The 21,663-nt window shown below is 49.8% G+C and overlaps 1 protein-coding gene across 4 annotated transcripts in view; it reads left to right on the top strand.

Annotated features, from left to right (window-relative positions):
* The first annotated feature begins 163 nt into the window (after window positions 1–163).
* The window catches only part of LOC115647978 (low density lipoprotein receptor adapter protein 1-like), a 35,404-nt gene continuing 13,904 nt past the window's right edge, over window positions 164–21,663 (top strand). For 3 of the 4 annotated variants that reach the window (XM_030554970.1, XM_030554969.1, XM_030554972.1), the window contains exons 1-3: window positions 164–248; window positions 16,222–16,364; window positions 17,073–17,185. In XM_030554970.1, coding sequence (XP_030410830.1) covers window positions 164–248; window positions 16,222–16,364; window positions 17,073–17,185 — 341 coding nt within the window. Of the gene's footprint in view, window positions 249–6,831; window positions 6,902–16,221; window positions 16,365–17,072; window positions 17,186–21,663 lie in introns of all 4 variants that reach the window. The other variant, XM_030554971.1, reaches the window with a different exon arrangement.

Below are 21,663 nucleotides of genomic sequence, written 5' to 3'. Positions count from 1 at the left end.
CCAGCCGCGAGCCGCACCCTTTTCCACAAGCCACGCCCACTCAGTCCGCCTGGTCTCCCCAAACAAGTCCCGTCCTCTGCCGACTGCGCGTGTCCCTCGGGGGCTGGGTCGGGAGCGCGCGCTGGCCGCGCCCCGCCCGGGGCTGCGCGGCAGAGCCGCGGGGATGGAGGCGCTGCGGGCCGCGGGACGGGCCGTGCTGCGGAGCCCCCGACTCGCCCGCCACGGCCTGGGGCTCTGCTGGCAGCGCAGTGAGTGTGGGGCGCGAGCGGGAGCGTGCCCGGGGGCTGCGGGGGGTGGGTGGGGGTATTGAGGGTGAATGGGGCTGTGGCATTATTGATGGGGGGGGGGGGGGGGGCACTGAGGGGATGTTGAGGGCAGAGGGGAGGCCTGTGGGAGTATTTGGGGAGGATACTGAGGGGGCTGTGGCAGTATTTTGGGGAAGGTGATGTAGAGTACTGAAGGGGGCTGTGGGAGTACTGAGGATGGAGGTATTGAGAGTGAGGGCAGGGTGGGGGTATTGAGCATGGGGTTGTGGGGTATTGAGGGTGAATGGGGGCTGTGGCATTATTGAAGGGGAGGGTGGGGTGAGGGTATTAAGGGTGGGGTGGATGCTATAGAGGGGGACTGTGTGGGTATTGACAGGGGTGGGGGGTACAGAGGGTGGCTGTGGGGTTACTGAAGGTGAGGGCAGGGTGGGATACTGAGGAGTGTGGGGGGTACTGAGGGTGGGGGCAGTGAGGGTGGAATGGGGGTACTGGGGAGTGTTGAGGGCAGGGTGGAGGGCTGTGGAAGCATTTGGGGAGGATACTGAGGGGGCTGTGGCAGTATTTTGGGGAAGGTGATGTAGAGTACTGAAGGGGCCTGTGGGAGTACTGAGGGCCTGTGGGGGTATTGAGGATGGAGGTATTGAGAGTGAGGGCAGGGTGGGGGTATTGAGGGTGAATGGGGGCTGTGGCATTATTGAAGGGGAGGTGGGGTGAGGGTATTAAGGGTGGGGTGGATGCTATAGAGGGGGACTGTGTGGGTATTGACAGGGGTGGGGGGTACAGAGGGTGGCTGTGGGGTTACTGAAGGTGAGGGCAGGGTGGGATACTGAGGAGTGTGGGGGGTACTGAGGGTGGGGGCAGTGAGGGTGGAATGGGGGTACTGGGGAGTGTTGAGGGCAGGGTGGAGGGCTGTGGGAGTATTTGGGGAGGATACTGAGAGGGCTGTGGCAGTATTTTGGGTGAAGGTGATGTAGAGTACTGAAGGGGCCTGTGGGAGTACTGAGGGCCTGTGGGGGTATTGAGGATGGAGGTATTGAGAGTGAGGGCAGGGTGGGGGTATTGAGCATGGGGTTGTGGGGTATTGAGGGTGAATGGGGGCTGTGGCATTATTGAAGGGGAGGGTGGGGTGAGGGTATTAAGGGTGGGGTGGATGCTATAGAGGGGGACTGTGTGGGTATTGACAGGGGTGGGGGGTACAGAGGGTGGCTGTGGGGTTACTGAAGGTGAGGGCAGGGTGGGATACTGAGGAGTGTGGGGGGTACTGAGGGTGGGGGCAGTGAGGGTGGAATGGGGGTACTGGGGAGTGTTGAGGGCAGGGTGGAGGGCTGTGGAAGCATTTGGGGAGGATACTGAGGGGGCTGTGGCAGTATTTTGGGGAAGGTGATGTGGAGTATTGAGGGCCTGTGGGGGTATTGAGGGCCTGTGGGGGTATTGAGGATGGAGGTATTGAGAGTGAGGGCAGGGTGGGGGTATTGAGCATGGGGTTGTGGGGTATTGAGGGTGAATGGGGGCTGTGGCATTATTGAAGGGGAGGTGGGGTGAGGGTATTAAGGGTGGGGTGGATGCTATAGAGGGGGACTGTGTGGGTATTGACAGGGGTGGGGGGTACAGAGGGTGGCTGTGGGGTTACTGAAGGTGAGGGCAGGGTGGGATACTGAGGAGTGTGGGGGGTACTGAGGGTGGGGGCAGTGAGGGTGGAATGGGGGTACTGGGGAGTGTTGAGGGCAGGGTGGAGGGCTGTGGAAGCATTTGGGGAGGATACTGAGGGGTCTCTGGGAGTATTTTGGGGAAGGTGCTGTAGGGTACTGAGGGTGGGGTTGGGGGCATTGGGAGTATTGAGAGTGAGGGTAGGGTGGAGGCCAGTGAGAGTACAGATTTAGATCTGTGGGTGAATCTGGCTGATGGGGTTTTTTTTCTTTCAGCCTGGGTGGGGACATTAAGGGTGGAATGGGGGTGGGTGGAAGCAGCAGGCAGGATTGAGGGGGGCGGAGTGGGAGTGAGTCTTGGCAGGTGGGGCCCTTTTCCTTCTCCAGCCCAGATGGGGGGCAATGAGTGCCAGGGGCCCCAGAAGCAGGAGGAGCCATGGCATTGCTGGGGTAGTGAGTGTCTCTGCCCCCACCCCTATATCTCAGGGCATTCCATGGTCTAAGCCAGTGTTTTTAAAATCATGGGTCGTGACCCACTACTGGGTCGCAACATGTAAAGTGCTGGGTCACCTTGCTGTGGTCAGCACCGCCAACTGGGATGTTAAATGTCCTGTAGGCAATGCTGCCCAGTTAAGGCAGGCTAGTGCCTACCTTTTCTGGCACCACACTCTGCCCCAGAAGCGGCCAGCAGCAGGTCCAGTGTCTAGGCAGGGGGGGGGCACAGGGCTCCGTGCGCTGCCCCTGCCCCTGGCACCAGCTCTGGCCAATGGGAGCCTGGGGCTGGGGGGTGGTGCCTGTGGGTGAGAGCCTCTGCCTAGGAGCCAGACCTGCTGCTGGCTGTTTCTGAGGCGCAGCATGGTCCACCGTGCATCATGGCTGCACCTCTGACTGGGATCTGATGGAGAGAAGTCTGTGCCCCAATCCTCTGCCCCAGCCCTGAGGCCCTGAAAACCTGGAACCCCTTCCTGCACCCCAAACTCCTCATCCCTGGCCCCACCCCAGAGCCTGCAGCCCCACCCCAGAGCCCTGCACCCCTCCCACACCCCAACCCTCTGCCCCTGCCCAGAGCCCCCTCCCACACTCTGAACCCCTCATTCGTGGCCCCACCCCACAGCCCTCACCCCAACCATCTGCCCCAGCCCTCAGCTCCTCCCACACCCCAAACCCCTCATCCACAGCTCCATTGTGTCGCATGCATCAACAATGTTCTTCAGCTGGGTCCCCAGAAAAAGTTTGAAAACCACTTGTCTAAGCAGGGCTACCTCCAGACTGCAGACACTGAGTCTGATCCCTAATCTCATGGGCTGGGAGTGTCCATAACACTATCCCTTTGGATCCTGGAATGCCGGTTTGGGACCCCTGCTTCTCTCTGCAGTTAGAGATGACTCTGCACTCAGACCATGGGACAGCGAATAAAAGCTGGGGGGGGGGGGGGAAATCTTTCCAAACACAGTTGAACTGCTCCAAATGCAGTCCCATCACTGAAAGACCCCCCAGTGACCTGGTGCTAAAGGGGCCCAGTAACAATTGCCCAGACCATCTGGGAATTGGGTCATATTCCTTCAGCACTCCAGATCTCAAGGGTTCCCAGTCACCTCTGAGAGGGGACATGGTGCTATCTCAGATCCCAGACTCCAAGGGTTAATCTCTTGTCTCTGAGATAGTTTTATACTAATGGATGTGGATATGTGGCCAGTACTGTCTTTGTGTTTAGTGTCCAGAGACCTCATTTGGGATGGGGCTCCACTGTCCCGGGTCGTGTTGGACAAATGCTGGCCCCGCCCCATGTAGCTTACAGTTTTAGGATGCAAAGTGCACCCATGTGGATTAACAAATTCAAAAATTGAGATTTCTATTGTATTTGATATGAAGAGTAATACAATCAGTACAGGGTCCAGCGGAGGGCAACAAAAATGATTAAGGGGCTGGAGTACATGACTTATGAGGAGAGGCTGAGAGAACTGGGATTGTTTAGTTTGCAGAAGAGAAGGATGAGGAGGGATTTGATAGCTGCTTTCAACTACCTGAAAGGGGGTTCCAAAGAGGATGGATCTAGACTGTTCTCAGTGGTAGCAGATGACAGAACAAGGAGTAATGGTCTCAAGTTGCAGTGAGGGAGGTTTAGGTTGGATATTAGAAAAAACTTTTTTCACTCAGAGTGGTGAAGCACTGGAATGGGTTCCCTAGGGAGGTGGTGGAATCTCCTTCCTTTGAGGTTTTTAAGGTCAGACTTGACAAAGCCCTGGCTGGGATGATTTAGTTGGGAATTGGTCCTGCTTTGAGCAGGGGGTTGGACTAGATGACCTCCTGAGGTCCCTTCCAACCCTGATATTTATTCTATGAGAGGTCCTCATTTCATAATACATTCATTTGTTTTTCAGAGTGGTCACATTTTCAATATGCTGCATATTTTTGTATCCATGAAGGGGACTGATGATTAGGGGAAGACAGCTTGAGTTCTTCGCGCCCAGAAGGGAGACAGCTCCTCTTTCCCTCCCATTATGAGTGTGAAAGTAGAGAAAGAACTGACAGGGATTTGAAGGAGATTTCATAGTCAAATAGTCCCCTTATGTGAGCAAGAGTTAGGCTAGCTGTAACCCTAACAACATGAGATTTGTAGAAGTGAGGATTGTGTGAGGTGAGTGGGAAAGAACTGTGTGAGAAAAGGATGGAATGTAGACTATAGTCTAAATAGAGGTGACAAAAATAAGATATCAGGATGACCTATGTATGAACAAAATGCATCTGTTGCTCATTATTGTATGTAACAAGGTATAAATGCTTGCTGTAATTGTTTACCTGGTGAGAGACCTGTTTATTTCTCACTCCATGCAATTGCTAGAGATAATAAAGTATCTGACTTGCTGCACCCAACCTGAGAGTGAGAACTCTGTTTTTCTCCAATGTGAGGGAACTGACTTTAAATTCAAAAGAGAGAGAGGGGATTGAACTCCTCATTGCCCCCCCCCAACAGCAAGAAATCGGCACGTTAACTGGCTATTTCTGCTAAAAAGATCATAAATGATGGCACTGGGCTTCAGAATCACCATCCCATTGGGATAATTTGGGCAGTTACACCTCTCAGGATATTGTTTGAGGCAAATTCAGGAACACAATGCTGCTACTGTTGCAGCATAGGAAGGGTGGGAAAGAGGGACATGGTTGGATAGTTACAATTCCCACACAAAAATGAGGAGTCCTTATGACACCTTAGAGACTAACAAATTTATTCGGGCATAAGCTTTTCTGGGCTAAAACCCACTTCATCAGATACATGGAGTGGAAAATACAGTAAGCAGTATATATATACAGCACATGAAAAGATGGGAGTTGCCTTACCAAGTGGCGGGTCAGTGCTAATGAGGCCAATTCAATTAAGGTGAAAGTTGCCTGTCTTCAACAGTTGACAAGAAGGGGTGAATATCAAGAGAGCTAAAATTATTTTCGTAGTGCTAACGAGGCCAATTCAATCAAGGTGGCCGTCTTCCAACAGTTGATAAGAAGGTGTGAGTAATCAGCAGAGACCAAACTACTTTTTGTAGTGATCCATCCACTCCTAGTTTTTATTCAAGCCTAATTTGATGGTGTCCAGTTTGTAAATTAATTCTAGTTCTGCAGTTTGTTGCCAGCTCTGTCCACATATCTATTCAAGGGACACCCATCATAGGATCTAACCACATCAGCCACACCATCAGGGGCTCGTTCTCCTGCACCAATGTGATATATGCCATTATGTGCCAGCAGTGCCCCTCTGCTATGTACGTTGGCCAAACTATACAGTCTCTACATAGAAGAATAAATGGACACAAATCAGACATCAATAATTGTAACATTCAAAAACCAGTAGGAGAATACTTCAGCCTCTCTGGACACTCAATAACAGACTTAAAAGTGAAAAGAACGAGGAGTACTTGTGGCACCTTAGAGACTAACAGATTTATTTGGGCATAAGCTTTCGTGGGCTAAAACCCATTTCATCAGATGCATGGAGTGGAAAATACAGTAGGAAGGAAGACACACACACCACACACACACACACACACACACACACCATGAAAAGATGGGGGCTGCCATACCAACTCTAACAAGACAAATCAATTAAATTGGACTATCAGCAGGAGGGAAAAATACTTTTGTAGTGGTAATCAGGATGGCCCATTTCAAACAGTTAACAAGAAGGTGTGAGTAACAGTAGGGGGGGAAATTAGCATACAGAAATAGTTTTTAGTTTGCGTAATGACCCATCCACTCCCAGTCTTTATTTAGGCCTAATTTGATGGTATCCAGTTTGCAAACTAATTCCAGTTCTGCGGTTTCTTGTTGGAATCTGTTTTTGAAGTTTCTTTGTTGAAGAATTGCCACTTTTAGGTCTGCAGTTGGGTATCCAGGGAGGTTGAAGTGTTCTCCGATTGGTTTTTGAATGTTATGATTCTTGATATCTGATTTGTCCATTTATTCTTTTGCATAGAGACTATCTGGTTTGGCCAATGTACATGGCAGAGGGGCATTGCTGACACTGGTGTACCTAGTATCAGAGGGGTAGCCGTGGTAGTCTGGATCTGTAAAAGCAGCAAAGAATCCTGTGGCACCTTATAGACTGACAGATGTTTTGGAGCATGAGCTTTCATGGGTGAATACCCACTTAGTCAGATGCATCATGTGGACGGAGTTGGTGATGGGGTTAGTTGCAAGAGTAGGTTCCTGGATTAGTGTTTTTTGTTGTGTGGTGTGTGGTTGCTAGTGAGTATTTGCTTTGGATTTGGGGTCTGTCTGTAAGCGAGGAATGGCCTGTCTGCCAGGGTCTGTGAGGGTGAGAGGTCATCCTTCAGGATAGGTTGTAGATCCCTGATGATGTGCTGGAGGGGTTTTAGTTGGGGGCTGAAGGTTACGGCGAGGGCTTTCTGTTACTTTCTTTGTAGGGCCTGTGCTGTAGTAGCTGACTTCTGGATACTCTTCTGGCTCTGTCAATCTGTTTCTTCACTTCAGGAGGTGAGTATTGTAGTTTTAAGAACACTTGATAGAGATCCTTTAGGTATTTGTCTGAGGGATTGCAGAAAATGTGGTTGTATCTTTGAGCTTGGCTGTAGACAATGGATTGTGTAATGTGGTCTGGATAAACTGTTTGAAATGGGCCATCCTGATTACCGCTACGAAGGTTTTTTTTCTCCTGCTGATAATTGCCCACTTTAATTGATTTGTCTCATTAGAGTTGGTATGGCAACACCTCTCTTTTCATGTTCTCTGTATATGTATCTTCTACTGTATTTTCCACTCCATGCATCTGATGAAGTGGGTTTTAGTCCATGAAAGCTTATGCCCAAATACATTTGTTAGTCTCTAAGATGCCACAAGTACTCGTTCTTTTTACCGATACAGACTAACACGGCTACCACTCTGAGACTTAAAAGTGGCAATTTTTCAACAAAAAAACTTCAGAAACAGACTTCAGCGAGAAACTGCAGAATTAATTTACAAACTGGACACCATCAAATTTGGCTTGAATAAAGACTGGGAGTGGATGGGTCACTACAAAACAATTTTCCCTCTGCTGATAACTCTCACCTTCTTATCAACTGTTGCAAAAAGTCAACATTCACCTTGATTGCATTGGCCTCTTTAGCACTACAAAAGTACTTTTCCCTCTTGATATTCACCCCTTCTTGTCAACTGTTGAGAATAGGCCACTTTCACCTTAATTGAATTGGCCTCATTAGCACTGAGCCCCGCCCCCCCCCACTTGGTAAGGCAACTTCCATCTTTTCATGTGCTGTGTATATATATATACTGCTTACTGTATTTTCCACTCCATGTATCTGATGAAGTGGGTTTTAGCCCATGAAAGCTTAAGCCCAAATAACTGTGTTAGTCTCTAAGGCAGTGGTCACCAACCTTTTCCGTGGGGCAGGCGCTGGACGACTAGCCGCCGAGGACCGTGGCTGCTGGACAAGCAGGCACTGAAATGACGCCATGAAGCGGCACGTAAAGAGGCGTCACCACCGAAATGCTGCTGTGAAGGAGTGTCATCAAGAGGCGTTGTCACTGAAATGCCGCTGAAATTCGGGATTTCGGCAGTAGTGCTTCTTGACGGTGCCACTTCTTGGCAGCATTTCGGCAGCTGCTTATCCGGCGGCCAGTCGGTGGGTGCCCATGGATGCCCTGGCAGGCGCCGCGTTCGGTACCCCTCCTCTGAGGTGCCACAAGGACTCCTCGTTGTTTTTGCTGATACAGACTAACACGGCTACCACTCTGAAACCAATTCCCACATAATACGCCTTGAAAGCACTGAGCTGGGGCAGCCAGAGCACAGGGCCCAGCTGTGCAAACCAAAAGCAGTATTACTGCAGGCATTCACACCTCACCTACACTGAACCGCTCAGCATACACTCACTGTAGCAGACCTTAAGGTGGCCATCCTGCAGCAAAACAACTTCAGGACCAGACTTCAAAGAGAAACTGCTGAGCTTCAGTTCATCTGCAAATTTGACACCATCAGCTCAGGATTGAACAGAGACTGTGAATGGCTTGCCAATTACAGAACCAGTTTCTCCTCTCTTGGTTTTCACACCTCAACTGCTAGAACAGGGCCTCATCCTCCCTGATTGAACTGACCTCGTTATCTCTAGCTTGCTTGCTAGCACACATATATATACCTGCCCCTGGATATTTCCATTACATGCATCTGAGGAAGTGGGTATTCACCCACGAAAGCTCATGCTCCAAAACGTCTGTTAGTCTATAAGGTGCCACAGGATTCTTTGCTGCTTTTACAGATCCTGACTAACACGGCTACCCTCTGATACTTCACTATCATCTGTCTCTCTCCATCCTTGTGAATGTCCAGTAGCTTCATACTGATGGGAGTGAGGTCTGGCATCAGGTCCCCCTCTCAGTGTGGGAGAGGTTCAGGGGAAACAGAGCAAATGGGGGAGTGCTGCAGGAGAATGATCTGGATTGGTAACTCGGTAGAAATGAGGAATCAAAATTTGCATTTGCAAACTAAGACTGCTTGTTGGCTGGTCAGAAGGAAGAGGGAGATGTTGACTGTGCAAGGTGCTTGGGGTGGGGAGAGCTGAGTACAGCAATGTGGGTGCTGGAAGGGAGGTAGCTGTGATGGAGAAGGGGCACCGAAGAACAGAGCTGGGGTGTTGAATGATTAAGCTGCTCTTTCCTTGCTCTTAGTGGCTTGGTCTGTGCCTCTTCTGGGGAAAGGGGTTCTGTGCTCTCTGGATAGTAGGGTGGGCAGGCCAGACTGCACAATCTCCTCCTGAAGACAGAGCCTGAATGCTGTGGTGAAAGCACTTTGTGCTCCTGGCCCTATTCTGCCTTTGCAGACTCACTTTTTTCCAGACCCCCAGTTCCCCTGAGTCCAGATGAAAGTGGAACAGGAGCATGTTGTTAAGATACAGGAAGCTGTGAAAGCTCAGCAGCCTCCTATCTCTGGAGGGCTGCAGAGAAGAGCTAGAGAACTCTAGCAGGTGAGGCCTGAGCCAGTCTGAGACCAGCCCCACAGTGATGGCTGGAGACCTCACACTCATGCACCCTGATACTCCAGTGGGGGTGGGTTACCCCTGAATCCTGATCCATAACCACACAGGTGCGGACCACACAAAGCTCAAGGAGCAAAAGGATCTTAATGTAGGAGATAGTCACTGAGCCAGCCTGACCTGGGGGATGCCAGCCCAGCCATGTGTATAGAGCTGGGGGGGGGGGAAGGGAGGTGCTAGCTTGGCCCCATTTATTGTAACTTACAGTTGAATCCTCCCATTTCTAACTAGCAGTTTCTTGCCCTACTTTTTGAATCAAGGTCACTTGCTTTAGCTAGTGAAAGAGGCTGCAGGAGGCAGTGACTGAGAGGATTCCCTGGGAAGGCTTATGCTGTCTAGATGGTTCTGTGCTCTGTACAAGGCTGTTCTCCCACTGATTCACGCCTGCCATGCACTCAGAGCAGTGTCCTTGTTAATGTGCCTTCTGCCTGTTGTACCTGCTGAGAGGTAGGGACCTGGATCCTTGGGCTGTGGGCCATGTAGGCTCTGTACAGATTGTGTCCAAACAATGTCGTATAAAGCTATTACCCTGGACTCCAGTCGTTAACTTTCCACTCATATGCCCCTCTTCTCATGCCCAGACTCTTGCACATATGCAACATTTCAGTGGAAAAAGTGCAGTTTGGGCCAGAGGGGAATGGCCCTGGAAAGTTTTTAGCAAAATCTTGGGGGAATGAAAAGTGCATGGAAGGCAAAAAGTAGGTCAAGAAACAAATATGTGCTCCTGTTGTTTTAGTCACACTTTTGCCCATAGTAAGCTGCCTTGTGATCATGGCTAGTAATGCCTTAGTGTAGTCTCCAAGTTATACATTTAATGTTTGTGCCCCTGCCTCACCCGTCCCCAGTTGCATTCCATATTCACCATCATGTCATGTTCCTATCTAGATAGTGCCTCCACCAGTGTTTACAATCTTGTTTATAACACACTCAGCGCAGTGAGGCACCAATTCTGGTCGAAGCTGCTGAATGTTACTGTAATGCAGAAAATCATTTACAAGATGATAGCAGAAAGTCTGATTATCAGACAAGAGTGATTAAAGCAATAGGAGCATATCTTGTTTTATTTAGATCTTCACAAGTCTCCTGACCATGTGCTCCCTAGGCACGTGTAGAATTAATTCAATTACAAATATTATAGAAAGTGAAGATTATACACTTCCTTATGCAATTAATTCACTCGGAATATACACTGAACAGCAAGCTGTTCTGAAGCCTATTCATCCACCAGGAAAGTCTATGAACACGATTATCGCTAACTTCAAACCAAGTGGGGCTCAAATCTAACCTAATGATTTAGGAGCAGCATAGATCTGAGTGCTGGTGGAATATTCTGCTGGGCATAAGTGCTGCATCTGGCACTAGCTGGAGTTTCCAAATGCTTACTGTGACGAAGTGGGAATGTTTTCTCTGAATACTGTGTGGGTGCCTCAGTTTCCCCAATGCATTTCTTAAGTATCTAGGTGGTGGGATAAGGGTGTGTAATTGTTGCAGAGCCTTAGAGGGCCAGTGTGATACTGTCTGCACAGAGAATGGCTGACACCTCATTTCCTGGCAACTTATGGCCTTGGTCCCTCCCCTGCAAGGTGACAACTGAAGGTGTTGGAGGACAAAGAGGTCAGGTGGTCTCCTGGCTGGGAAAGAGACAAAGGCCAGAGAAAGGGCTGGAGAGTTTCAGTTTGGAGCTGGCTGGGGAAAGAGAGGGAGGCGCAGACCTGGGGTCTGGCTTCCCTGGCCCCAAAATGGACCTGACTTAGGGGTCTGGTTTCTGTACCTACAAGTCTGTTTTGGACTGTGTTCTTGTTGTCTAATAAACCTTTTGTTTTACTGGCTGGCTGAGAGTCAGGTCTGACTGCAGAATTGGAGTGCAGGGCCCTCTGGCTTCCCCAGGAGCCCTGCCTGTGCGGAATTGCTGTGGGAAGTGAACAGTATGAAAAGAGGATGCTGAATGCTCCGAGGTCAGACCCAGGAAGGTGAAGCCGTGTGAGCTTCTTGCCCTGGAAACAGTCTGCTCAGAGAGGAGGCTCCCCCAGAGTCCTGCCTGGCTCTGTATGGAGTAGTTCCAGAGCGTCGCCCCGGTGACTCTGTGACGCTGCCCCACGTAGAGTGTGCTGCCATGATCCAGGCTTGAGTTTGCATTGGTCTAGTTAACTGGGCAAATTCCTGCCCTCAGAAAAGTAACCCTTCTAGCTAAGAACAGTTAAAAAAGTGCTGTTGGCCAGGCTGCTGCTTGGACTCCAGAAGCAGCTGGGGAGCCAAGAAGTCCCGGAGCTGGGAGCCTGCAATGAATGGCAGGGAGCACAAGGGGGCCAAAAGAGAGATTTCTGCCACTTGCCTCCTTCCTCTCTCCCCCACCCCTCCAGCCTGCGTGTGATGCCTCAGTGCTATCTGGGCTGAGTCTCAGCCAGGTCCCAGTCTGCGAGGCCCTGGGTAAATTGTTTAATTAGTTTAGGGATGAACTCTCTACAGCTGGGTCTCATCAGCATCCTTAAGGCACTGCAGCTTGTATCTCCTCACTCATGGCACCAGAGACACCTTGACAAGAGGGCTGGCAGAGCAGAGGCCCACAAACACTCAACAGCCAGTGCTCAGAATGAGAGAAATGAATCCTTCTAGCCCTGCAAGGATCTGTTTGGGGCCTGTCCCTATTGAGTGCAGTAGGAACTGGTACCCACACAGAATTCTGTTACACACAATCTAGGGCACCCACCTTTACCCTTCCATGTGCTCAAGGTATAAGGCACCCAACTTTACCCTAAATTTGTTACCTGCACACTCTAGGACACCCCACCTCTACCTAGTTCCTAGGGTTCAAGGCACAACCTGGTTGATTTAGGCATCCCCACCTTTTCCCAGTCCTTAGGGCTCCAGGCCATCCATACCCAATTGCTAGGGCTCAGGGCCTAATCTTTTGTGGGTTTATGGTGTATTTTACCAGTGAAAGAGCCTTACACAGTAATATCCTTAACCTCTATTTATTAACAATCACCCAAACAATGCACACACTAAGCATACAATGCTCACCACTCCCAATAAGGCAGATTAACTTTTCTTGATGGCCCATTAGGATCAGGTCATCTGGGGCTCCAGCTTCTGCATGGTGTGGCAGATCTGATTTGGGGTATGTCCTGGAGTTGGTTCCAAAGAACTTCCTTTTAGACCTCAGTTTATATAGTGAAACTTGAGTCCTGCTTAGCTCTACCTTAACAAATCATTTTACTAAAATATTGTGAAACAATTTTCTAGCCAATCCTAACATTGTAAAAAAATTCTTTATCCAATTATGCCCCATCATCCTAGTTGATTTACACTTTACAAAGTTAATTCACTCGGAATATACACTCAACAGCAAGCTGTTCTGAAGCCTATTCATCCACCAGGAAAGTCTATGAACACGATTATCGCTAACTTCAAACCAAGTGGGGCTCAAATCTAACCTAATGATTTAGGAGCAGCATAGATCTGAGTGCTGGTGGAATATTCTGCTGGGCATAAGTGCTGCATCCGGCACTAGCTGGAGTTTCCAAATGCTTACTGTGACGAAGTGGGAATGTTTTCTCTGAGAACTAGACAGAGACCATGTAGATAAACAATAGAGAAATGGGGATCATAAAGACAAAACAATAAAGTAGGGATTTCATAAACACATCTGTTGACAATTGATTTCTTGCCACAGAGAATGCTGTTAAACAAAGTTTTCTTTAGCCATCTGAAGATTGGTTTCTTTATCTGGTGATGCTGGGCACTATTAGGACAGGGTTGCCTTCTCAACAGCCCAATATTACATTGTTTTAATGTAATTTAGATGGAATGTGAGGATGTAACTTTCTGCTTCTTGGCTCATGGCTCCTGCTCGCTTTATATGGCTCCAGAAAAAGGCCTCAGACCTTACAGTATGGCTACAGGAAAAGGCCTCATCCTTACAGAGTGGGGTTGGGCTCTTAGTCATAACCTGCTTAAAAGTATCTGGAATGTGGGCTTTCACACTATCTCTGTGGGAAATGCTTTTGTCCAAACCATTTCCAGCACTGAACTGAGCCTCTGACATGTGGACTGGGGCCTTACTGGAAGGGGCAAAACATGGTTCTGAAAAGAGGCTCATCTGCATGGAGCAGGAAAGACCCTGCCCTGTACTGAGGAAATCCATGCCAATCTGATGTTCACAATATGATTGGGAGCCCAAGTTTCCCCCAGGCTGACTCACCACTAAGAACAACCAGAGGCTGTGAAGAAAAGAGGGCAACTACAGTATTGAATGGTCAATTCCCTGTGGTCCATTCCCATTACCCTTACAAGGGTAAGGCCCTGGCCTCCTGTTTCTTGTCATTTCTGTAGTTCCCCTCCCTGTAACTAACCTAGTTGGTGCTGTTTAAAATCCATGGACAATGGTTGCTAACAGCAGGTTCAGAGCCTCAGCTCATCCTATTAAGCTTCCCATTTGTTTCTATTACTGGCTAGTGGACAGCGTAGAGATCAGTGAAACATTCAGCACATTAAAAGTTGCTTCCATATATCAAATGTGATGGTACTTTGACCAATAAATAGGTCTGTCATCTTTAAAGATAGAGAACTTCCATTTATCAAAGATTACTTAGATCCTGTAGGAACCAAGCTGAAACTGGAGTGGCACAAATGGAGATTTAAATGTATTCATACCCTATTTTCCAAGCCATGTGTCCCACATACTGTAGCTGTAGCATGTGTAATTATGTAACCTGTTCCCCTGAGCCTTCTACCATGAGAGTGCAAAGCCCTGTGGTTACTTTTTTCTCAAAGAAGCTAGCTAGCTAGGAGAAACCGGGGGCTGGTCATTGGGAAACTTCCTTATTCTAAACAAACATTCTATGTCTACAGGAAAAATGGCTGCAGCTCAAAAGGCAGCTGTCATAAACAGATAGCTAAGAGTTAATGTTCTTTTACCTGTAAAGGGTTAACAAGGGGAACCAAACACCTGACCAGAGGACCAATCAGGAAACAAGACTTTTTCAAATCTGGGTGGAGGGAAGTTTTGGGTGTGAGTTCTTTGTTCTTTGTCTTGGTTCGGTGACCCTCTCGGCTCTGAGAGTGATCTTTCTATCTCCAGGCTTTCTAATCGTCTGTTTCCAAGTTGTAAGTACAAGGATAGTAAGACAATAGGTTTATATTGGTTTTTTTTTCCTGTATTTACATGTGTGTAGTTGCTGGAATGTATTCTTTTTGGATAAGGCTGTTTATTCATTTTTTCTTTTAAGCAATTGACCCTGTATATTGTCACCTTGATACAGAGACCATTTTATGTCTTTTCCTTTCTTTTTATATAAAGTTTTCTTTTTAAGACCTGTGGATTTTTTTTTAGTGGGGGCTCAAGGGGATTGAGTCTGCAGCTCACCAGGGAATTGGTGGGAGGAAGAAGACAGGGGGGAAGAGAAAATCTCTTTGTGTTAGATTTACTAAGCCTGACTTTGCATACCATCTGCGTGAGGGGAGAGAGAGATTGATCTCTCGGTACTTGTGTTTCAAGGACTTGAAGCAGGGAATATCCTAGAGTACCCAGGGCGGGGAAATCTGGGAGGAGGTAAAGAGGGGGAAGGGAAGTGGGTTATTTCCCTTTGTGGTGAGACTCAGGGCATCTGAGTCTTGGAGGTTCCCCAGGGAAGGTTTTGGGGAGACCAGAGTGAGCCAGACACTGGAATTCTGGCTGGTGGCAGCGATATCAGATCCAAGCTGGTAATTAAGTTTGGAGGTTTCATGCTAGCTTCTCATGTTCTGATCTCTAAGGTTCAGATCTGAGTAGGAGAGTTATGACAGCAGCAGGATGTAGGCTTGAACAAAGACTAGTGCCCTTATGTCCCATCTCTCCCCCATGCAGCACCCTAGGTTAGGATGCCCTTTCCCCTCTTCTCCTCCGCATCCCTCCAAAACCCACCTCTCTTCCAGGTATTCTCACCTTCAAGAAGGACTAACAAAATATTTCCTCGAGCCATGGTGCTGCCTAGCCTTCAGGGTGCAGGCATATCCCATCCAACTCCTGCTCCGACTGCTTAGCTCTTGCTAGTAAGACTATGCCCCAGCAGGCTTGTGACTTCTGGATATCAACAACAGGGACTCTGGTTTTGATTTAACCTAGCTGTGACTGTTTAAAGACTGCACTGAGCAAGTGCAGTAGAGAACACTATTGTGTGGATGGTGCACCTGTGGCCACTGAGTTAAGGGCCAGTCCTTGAGAATGGGCAATGGGATGCGTCGCTTGATGATTGCCTGTTCTGTTCGTTCCCTCTGAAGCACCTGGCGTTGGCCACTGTGAGAAGACAGGATACTGGGCTAGATGGACATTTAGTCTGACCCAGTATGGCCGTTCTTATGTTCCTGCAAGACACAGTGCACCCACCACTCCCAGCAAAGTCAATGGGAGCTGGGAGCTCCCCCCCACAGCATCTCACAGGATCAGGCTCTGTGTAGGCACCAGTTGGGTCAAGGAGCTTACAAGTTCTGCTGGCAGAGCAAATGCCTCCAGAACAAGGAGCTTAGAGCATCATAGGATTGAATTTTTTCACAAAACAAAAAGCTGAGAAGTTAAATGCATCCCCTGGTGCAGGTAGCAGCACCGAGAGGGGGAGCTGCAGAAGGAGAAGCGCTCACAGCACTATTAACTCTGCTGCAGGGCACCTGCTACAAATAGTAACAAATTGCTGGAGAGAATCAAGCTGGGAATAGTGCATCAGGTACCAGCATGGCAGCTGTTTGTGCATGTAATAACTCACACTAGCCACACTACCTGTGCCTCTGCAGAGCTCCCAGAGAACTGGGCCGACATGCAGGAGCCCCTGCTGGAGGGGATTGGCTTCACGCTCAAGTACCTGGGCATGACGCTGGTGGAGAAACCCAAAGGAGAAGATATGGCAGCCAGTGCCATCCGTCGGATCATCGCTATGGTAAAAGATGTCCCCCAGTGCTGGACTTCAGTGTCTCTGCATGCCTGCTGAGGGGGGTTGAAGGAAAGTCAGTATTTAGGGACTCGGCCCCACAGAATTAGGGGGAATTAGGCTAAGTGACTGTTTCCCAGGCCCTATGCTCCCCTCTGCTTCTCACCTTCTGTTTCCAACATGCTCATGGTGCCACAGTCCTTGTGTCCTGCCCTCTGAGTCAAGCCTCCAGTGCATCGGATGGCAGCTGGCTCCTGTCCAGGCAGAAGGGGCCTTAGTCTCTGAGGAGGGAGACTCTCAGTTTCACTTGCATGCGAGGCAGAGAGAGGGTCCCCCTCTCTGCCTGCCTCTAGCCCCTTCTCTGAGGATCTCAAAGCACTTTCCAGATGGGAAGCTATATCAGTGACTTAAACCCTATTACACAGATGGGGAGCTTGAAGTGCAGAGAGGGGAAGGGATCTGCCCAGGGTCATGCAGTATGGCAGAGGCATGAACAGAATCCAGGAGTCCTGGCTCCAAGGGCAGTGCCAGAATCCCAGGCCCAGCTTTTCCACTTCCTATGGTACTGACATTTGCTAGCTGAAATCCCAGTGCCTGGGATGCGCAGAGGGTCTGGACTACTGATTCCAGTGGAGAGTGACGGGACCCAGAATCACTCACTGGGTTTTGGTCAGTGACTTAAGTGCCCCCATGCATTTCCTCTCTCTCTGCCTCCAGGCTCGCGTGGGAGCCAAGAAATTCCAGAAGGTGATTCTGACTGTTTCTCCGAGGGGAATCTCACTGCAGGATGCTGAGACCAAGGAGATGATAGAGTGTATCTCCATTTACAGGTATGGGGGGCGGGGGCAGTAGAACAGAAAAGTGAAAGATACTAGGCTACTAGGAATAGGGGCGGGAGGAGGGGTGGGAGGATTTTGTCAACCAGGAGGTGGTCCCCTGTGCCCTTTGTCAGTGGGAGTGTCTTCCCTTCACCTTCCTAGTCAGCAAGCGGCCCTCCAGCCCTGTCCCATCAGCGACCCTAGTGCCCTGTCGCGGCCTCAAGCTCAGCTGACTTTGCACTAGGACTTTATGGGCCTGTGCACACCTGGGCAGGGCTGTGTATTGGTAGAAGAGAGATGCCAGGCCACATGTGCTGTGGTGGGGATAGAGGTTGGGGGGATATGTGGTCCTGCACATCGTGGGGAGGGGCAGGGTGTGGAAGGTTCTAGGCTTCAGCGGCGTGAACCCTGCATTTGTCTATTGAGTGATCGTTCACTTACCATGCTGCTTCCTTTGCCCCCATACACACACTTCCTTTTCAGGGTCACTTGCTGCCCAGCTCCCTGAACCATTGCCCCGCAGTGACATTAGTCTCACACCTTGCCTAGACTACAGACACATACTGAGGAGACAGCATGCAGCACAGGTTCAGTGGGATAGTTGCATGAGGGTTCAGTGCAGAGACAGCTGGGCCCTGTCTGTCTGGTATTGCTGCCCACCACTGTAGAATCTGAGCATGTCCCACATTAAATCAATAACACAGTCCCTGGTGGCTTCCTCGGAGTATCTGGTGCATCTCCTTTTTCACTGTCAAAACTCTGCTTAGGAGGGAGTAGTTGGATTTGGGGTTTATGTTGAGACTTTATTTTCTCTTTTTGGTTTGATTGGGGTTGGAGGGGCAGAAGGTGGGATGAGAGTATGTTGGGGGAGCCAGGGGCATCTGTGTGTTGGGGAGCATGGGGAGTGGAGAAAGGTCTGTGTGTTGGGAAGCAGGGGTGGCGCGGGTTGTGGTATTGCAGGGTGTCTGTTGGGCTGGGCAGGGCAGAAGAATGTTATCTGTGTTGAGGATGTTGTGGAAGAGGGAGTCTCTGTGTGTCATGCGGTTGGGTGGGTGTCTGTATCAGGAGTGTCTGTCCAGGGTGGGAGGCAGAAGGAAGGAGTCTGTGTGTCAAGGGGGCAGAAGTAGGGGAGTTTGTGTGTGTGTCATTCTTAGGATGGAAAGGCCTCCTCCAAGAGGAAGGTTTTGCAGTGTTTCCTAGGCTGAGTCTGGATGCCCCTGGTCTCCCCTGGAAGTTTGTTACATAGCTGGTTCCTCCCCCTGTGCTTTGTTTCCAGAGCCCACATGGTTTGTCCTGGGCTCTGTGATCTGCACCATTCCACAGCAGCAACACTGTCATGGGGCTTAATCTAGTAATTGCTGTGAAGATTAGGATGAAGGCCTTAAAGTGGCATCGGAAACTGACTGGGAGCCTTCCAATAGGAGGAGTGAAGGCAAATAACCTGTCTAGTTTTGACAGAGCTTGATAAACTTATGAACTGGAGTTGTCTGATAGCAGGGGACTTGATGACCCCAGAGGTCCCTTGCAGTCCTGTGTCATGTCTTCCTATGGAAGACAGTGCTGGGACTTGAGCACAGGCCTGTTGTGCTCACAGGGTATGTCTGTCTACACAACTTGCAGCAGCAAGCACCCCGCCTGGGCTGACACGCCTGTGTTAGTGGGGCTCACGCTAGTGCTCTAAGGTCTGGTCTACGCTACGCGTTTTATACCGAATTTAGCATATATAAAGGGCTCTTAAAACCGATTTCTGTACGCCTTCCTGACAAGGGGAGTAGCGCTGAAATCGATATTGCCATGTCAGATTAGGGTTAGTATGGCTGCAATTCGACGGTATTTGCCTCCAGGCAGTATCCCACAGTACACCATTGTGACTGCTCTGGAAAGCAATCTGAACTCAGCTGCACTGGCCAGGTAGACAGGAAAAGCCTCACGAACTTTTGAATTTCATTTCCTGTTTGCCCAGCATGGAGCTCTGATCAGCACGGGTGGTGATGCAGTCCCAAATCCAAAAAGAGCTCCAGCATGGACCATACGGGAGATACTGGATCTGATCGCTGTATGGGGAGATGAATCTGTTCCATCAGAGCTCCGTTACAGAAGATGAAATTACAAAGCATTTGAAAAAATCTCCAGGCTATGATAGACAGAGGCCACAGCAGGGACTCAGCACAGTGCTGTGTGACAAGTGTAACGGAAAGCCAAAGAATCAAATGGACGCTCATGGAGGGAGGACTGAGGACTCCAGCTATCCCACAGTCCCCAAAAAGCATTTGCATTCTTGGCTGAGCTCCCAGTGCCTGAAGGGTCAAAAACATTTTCCCGGGTGGTTCAGGGTATATGTCGTCAATTTACCCCCTTCCTCCCCCCGAAAGAAAAGGGGAAAAAATCATTTCTTGCCTTTTTTAATGTCACCCTATGTCTACTGCATGCTGCTGTTAGACGGGGTGCTGCAGCGCTGAACAGCAGCATCCCCTCCTCTCCCCAATGGCAGGCGGTGCAAAATGACTGATATCCGTCGTCGTCATCGTCATCCCGTGAGTGCTCCTGGCTGGCCTTGGTGAGGTCGGCCAGGGGCACCTGGGCAAAAATGGGAATGACTCCCGATCATTCCCGGCAGACTGTACAAAAGGCTTGGTAACTATCCTCATCATAGCAGCTGGAGGCTGAGCTCTATCAGTCCCCCTCTCCCCCCGCTCCCTTTCATGTCTAATGAAGGTTCTGGACTATCATAGCAGCAGGAGGCTGCCTCCCCCTTATTTTATCTCACTAAAAAGTCAGTGTTTCTTATTCCTGCATTCTTTATTGCTTCATCATATGAATGGGGGGACACTGCCACGGTAGCCCAGGAGGGTTGGGGGAGGAGGGTAGCAACGGGTGGGGTTGTTGCAGGGGCACCCCCTAGAATGGCATGCAGCTTATCATTTCTGCGGGATCTCTGGGGCTCTGACCGGAGCGGCTGTGCTCTCTGGTTCTCTAATACACTTGCCCCATATTCTAGGCAGGACTGACTATTTTTAGACAAAACATGAAAAAGGGAATGACCTGGGGAGTCATTCCCATTTTTGTCCATGCACCCCCGGCCGACCTCAGCGAGGCCAGCCAGGAGCACCCATGATAGCAGCAGACGGTACAAAAGGACTGATAACCGTCATTGCCAATTTCCAATTGCAAACGGTGCAAAATGACTGATAACCGTCATCTCATCGCCAGTTTCCACTTGCAGACGGTGCTATAGCTGTTAACCGTCTCTGCTACCTTGCAAAGGCAAATGAATGCTGCCGTGTAGCACTGCAGTACCGCATCTGTCAGCAGCATCCAGTACACATACGGTGACAGTGACAAAAGGTTAAACGGGCTGCATGGTTGCCATGCTATGGCGTCTGCCAGGCAATCCAAGGAAAAAGGATGTGAAATGATTGTCTGCCGTTGCTTTCACGGAGGAAAGATTGAGTGACGATATTTACCCAGAATCACCCGCAACACTGTTTTTGCAGTGGGATCTCAACCCAGAATTCCAATGGGTGGGGGAGACTGCGGGAACTATGGGATAGCTACGGGATAGCTACCCGCAGTGCAACGTTCCAGAAATTGATACTAGCCTCGGTACATGGGGACACACCGCCGAAATAATGTGCTTAGTGTGGCCGCGTGCACTTGACTTTATACAATCTGTTTTACAAAACCGGTTTCTGTAAAATCGGAATGATCCCGTAGTGTAGACATACTCTGAGTAGCTAGAATTGCAGCACTTAGAAGTTGCGGCTCAGGCTGGAGCTCAGGCTCTGAAGCCGACCCTCCTGCTTAGGCTTCAGAGCCTGAGCAGCAGCTTCAAGGTGCTGTCTACTCAGCTATTTTTAGAGCACTAGCACGAGCCCACAAGCCCAAACCTTTCAGCCCAGGCTGGAGGGCACCGCTGTGGGCTGTGTAGACATACCTGCAGCTCAGTGAGGAGTCCAGCATTACCCCTGAACCTAGACACAGCTCAGAATAGGGGCTGTGAAGACAATGTCTTAGACAGCCCTTCAGAGTGTTCTTCCTCTATCTTTAGCTAATATCCTAGACTCGGCACAAGCTGGATTCAGGTCAGGATTCAGGATGGAAAGTGGTTTAGTGTCACTGATGGATGATCTGCTGTTGATGGATGGAGGACTGATCCTGAGCAAGACAAAGGTGATGCTGGTGTTAGAGGAAAGTACTGTAAGGAGTTCACAGCCCCGATGCAGTCTCCCCTGATGGCAGGTTCATACCCACAATTGTTCAGTTCAGTCTGTAGTCTAGGAGACTCCTGGATTCTTCACTAATGCTGAGCTGTGAGTAAAGCTGTCTGCCACCTCCATGGCTAGGAGACACTGCCCCATCCTGGTAGATGCTGACCTGCCTCAGTTATACATTCTTCATCTCCTGCCATCTGCATCACGGCAACGCATCCCACCTGGGCAGGGAGCCCTGGGCACTGCGGGGAGTCCAGCTGGCACAGCCTGCTGCAGCAC

Source organism: Gopherus evgoodei, chromosome 3 (assembly GCF_007399415.2).
Source record: "Gopherus evgoodei ecotype Sinaloan lineage chromosome 3, rGopEvg1_v1.p, whole genome shotgun sequence".
NCBI lineage: Eukaryota > Metazoa > Chordata > Testudines > Testudinidae > Gopherus > Gopherus evgoodei.
Note: the sequence above shows the minus strand (reverse complement) of the source record. Positions and strands in the feature narration are given on the sequence as shown.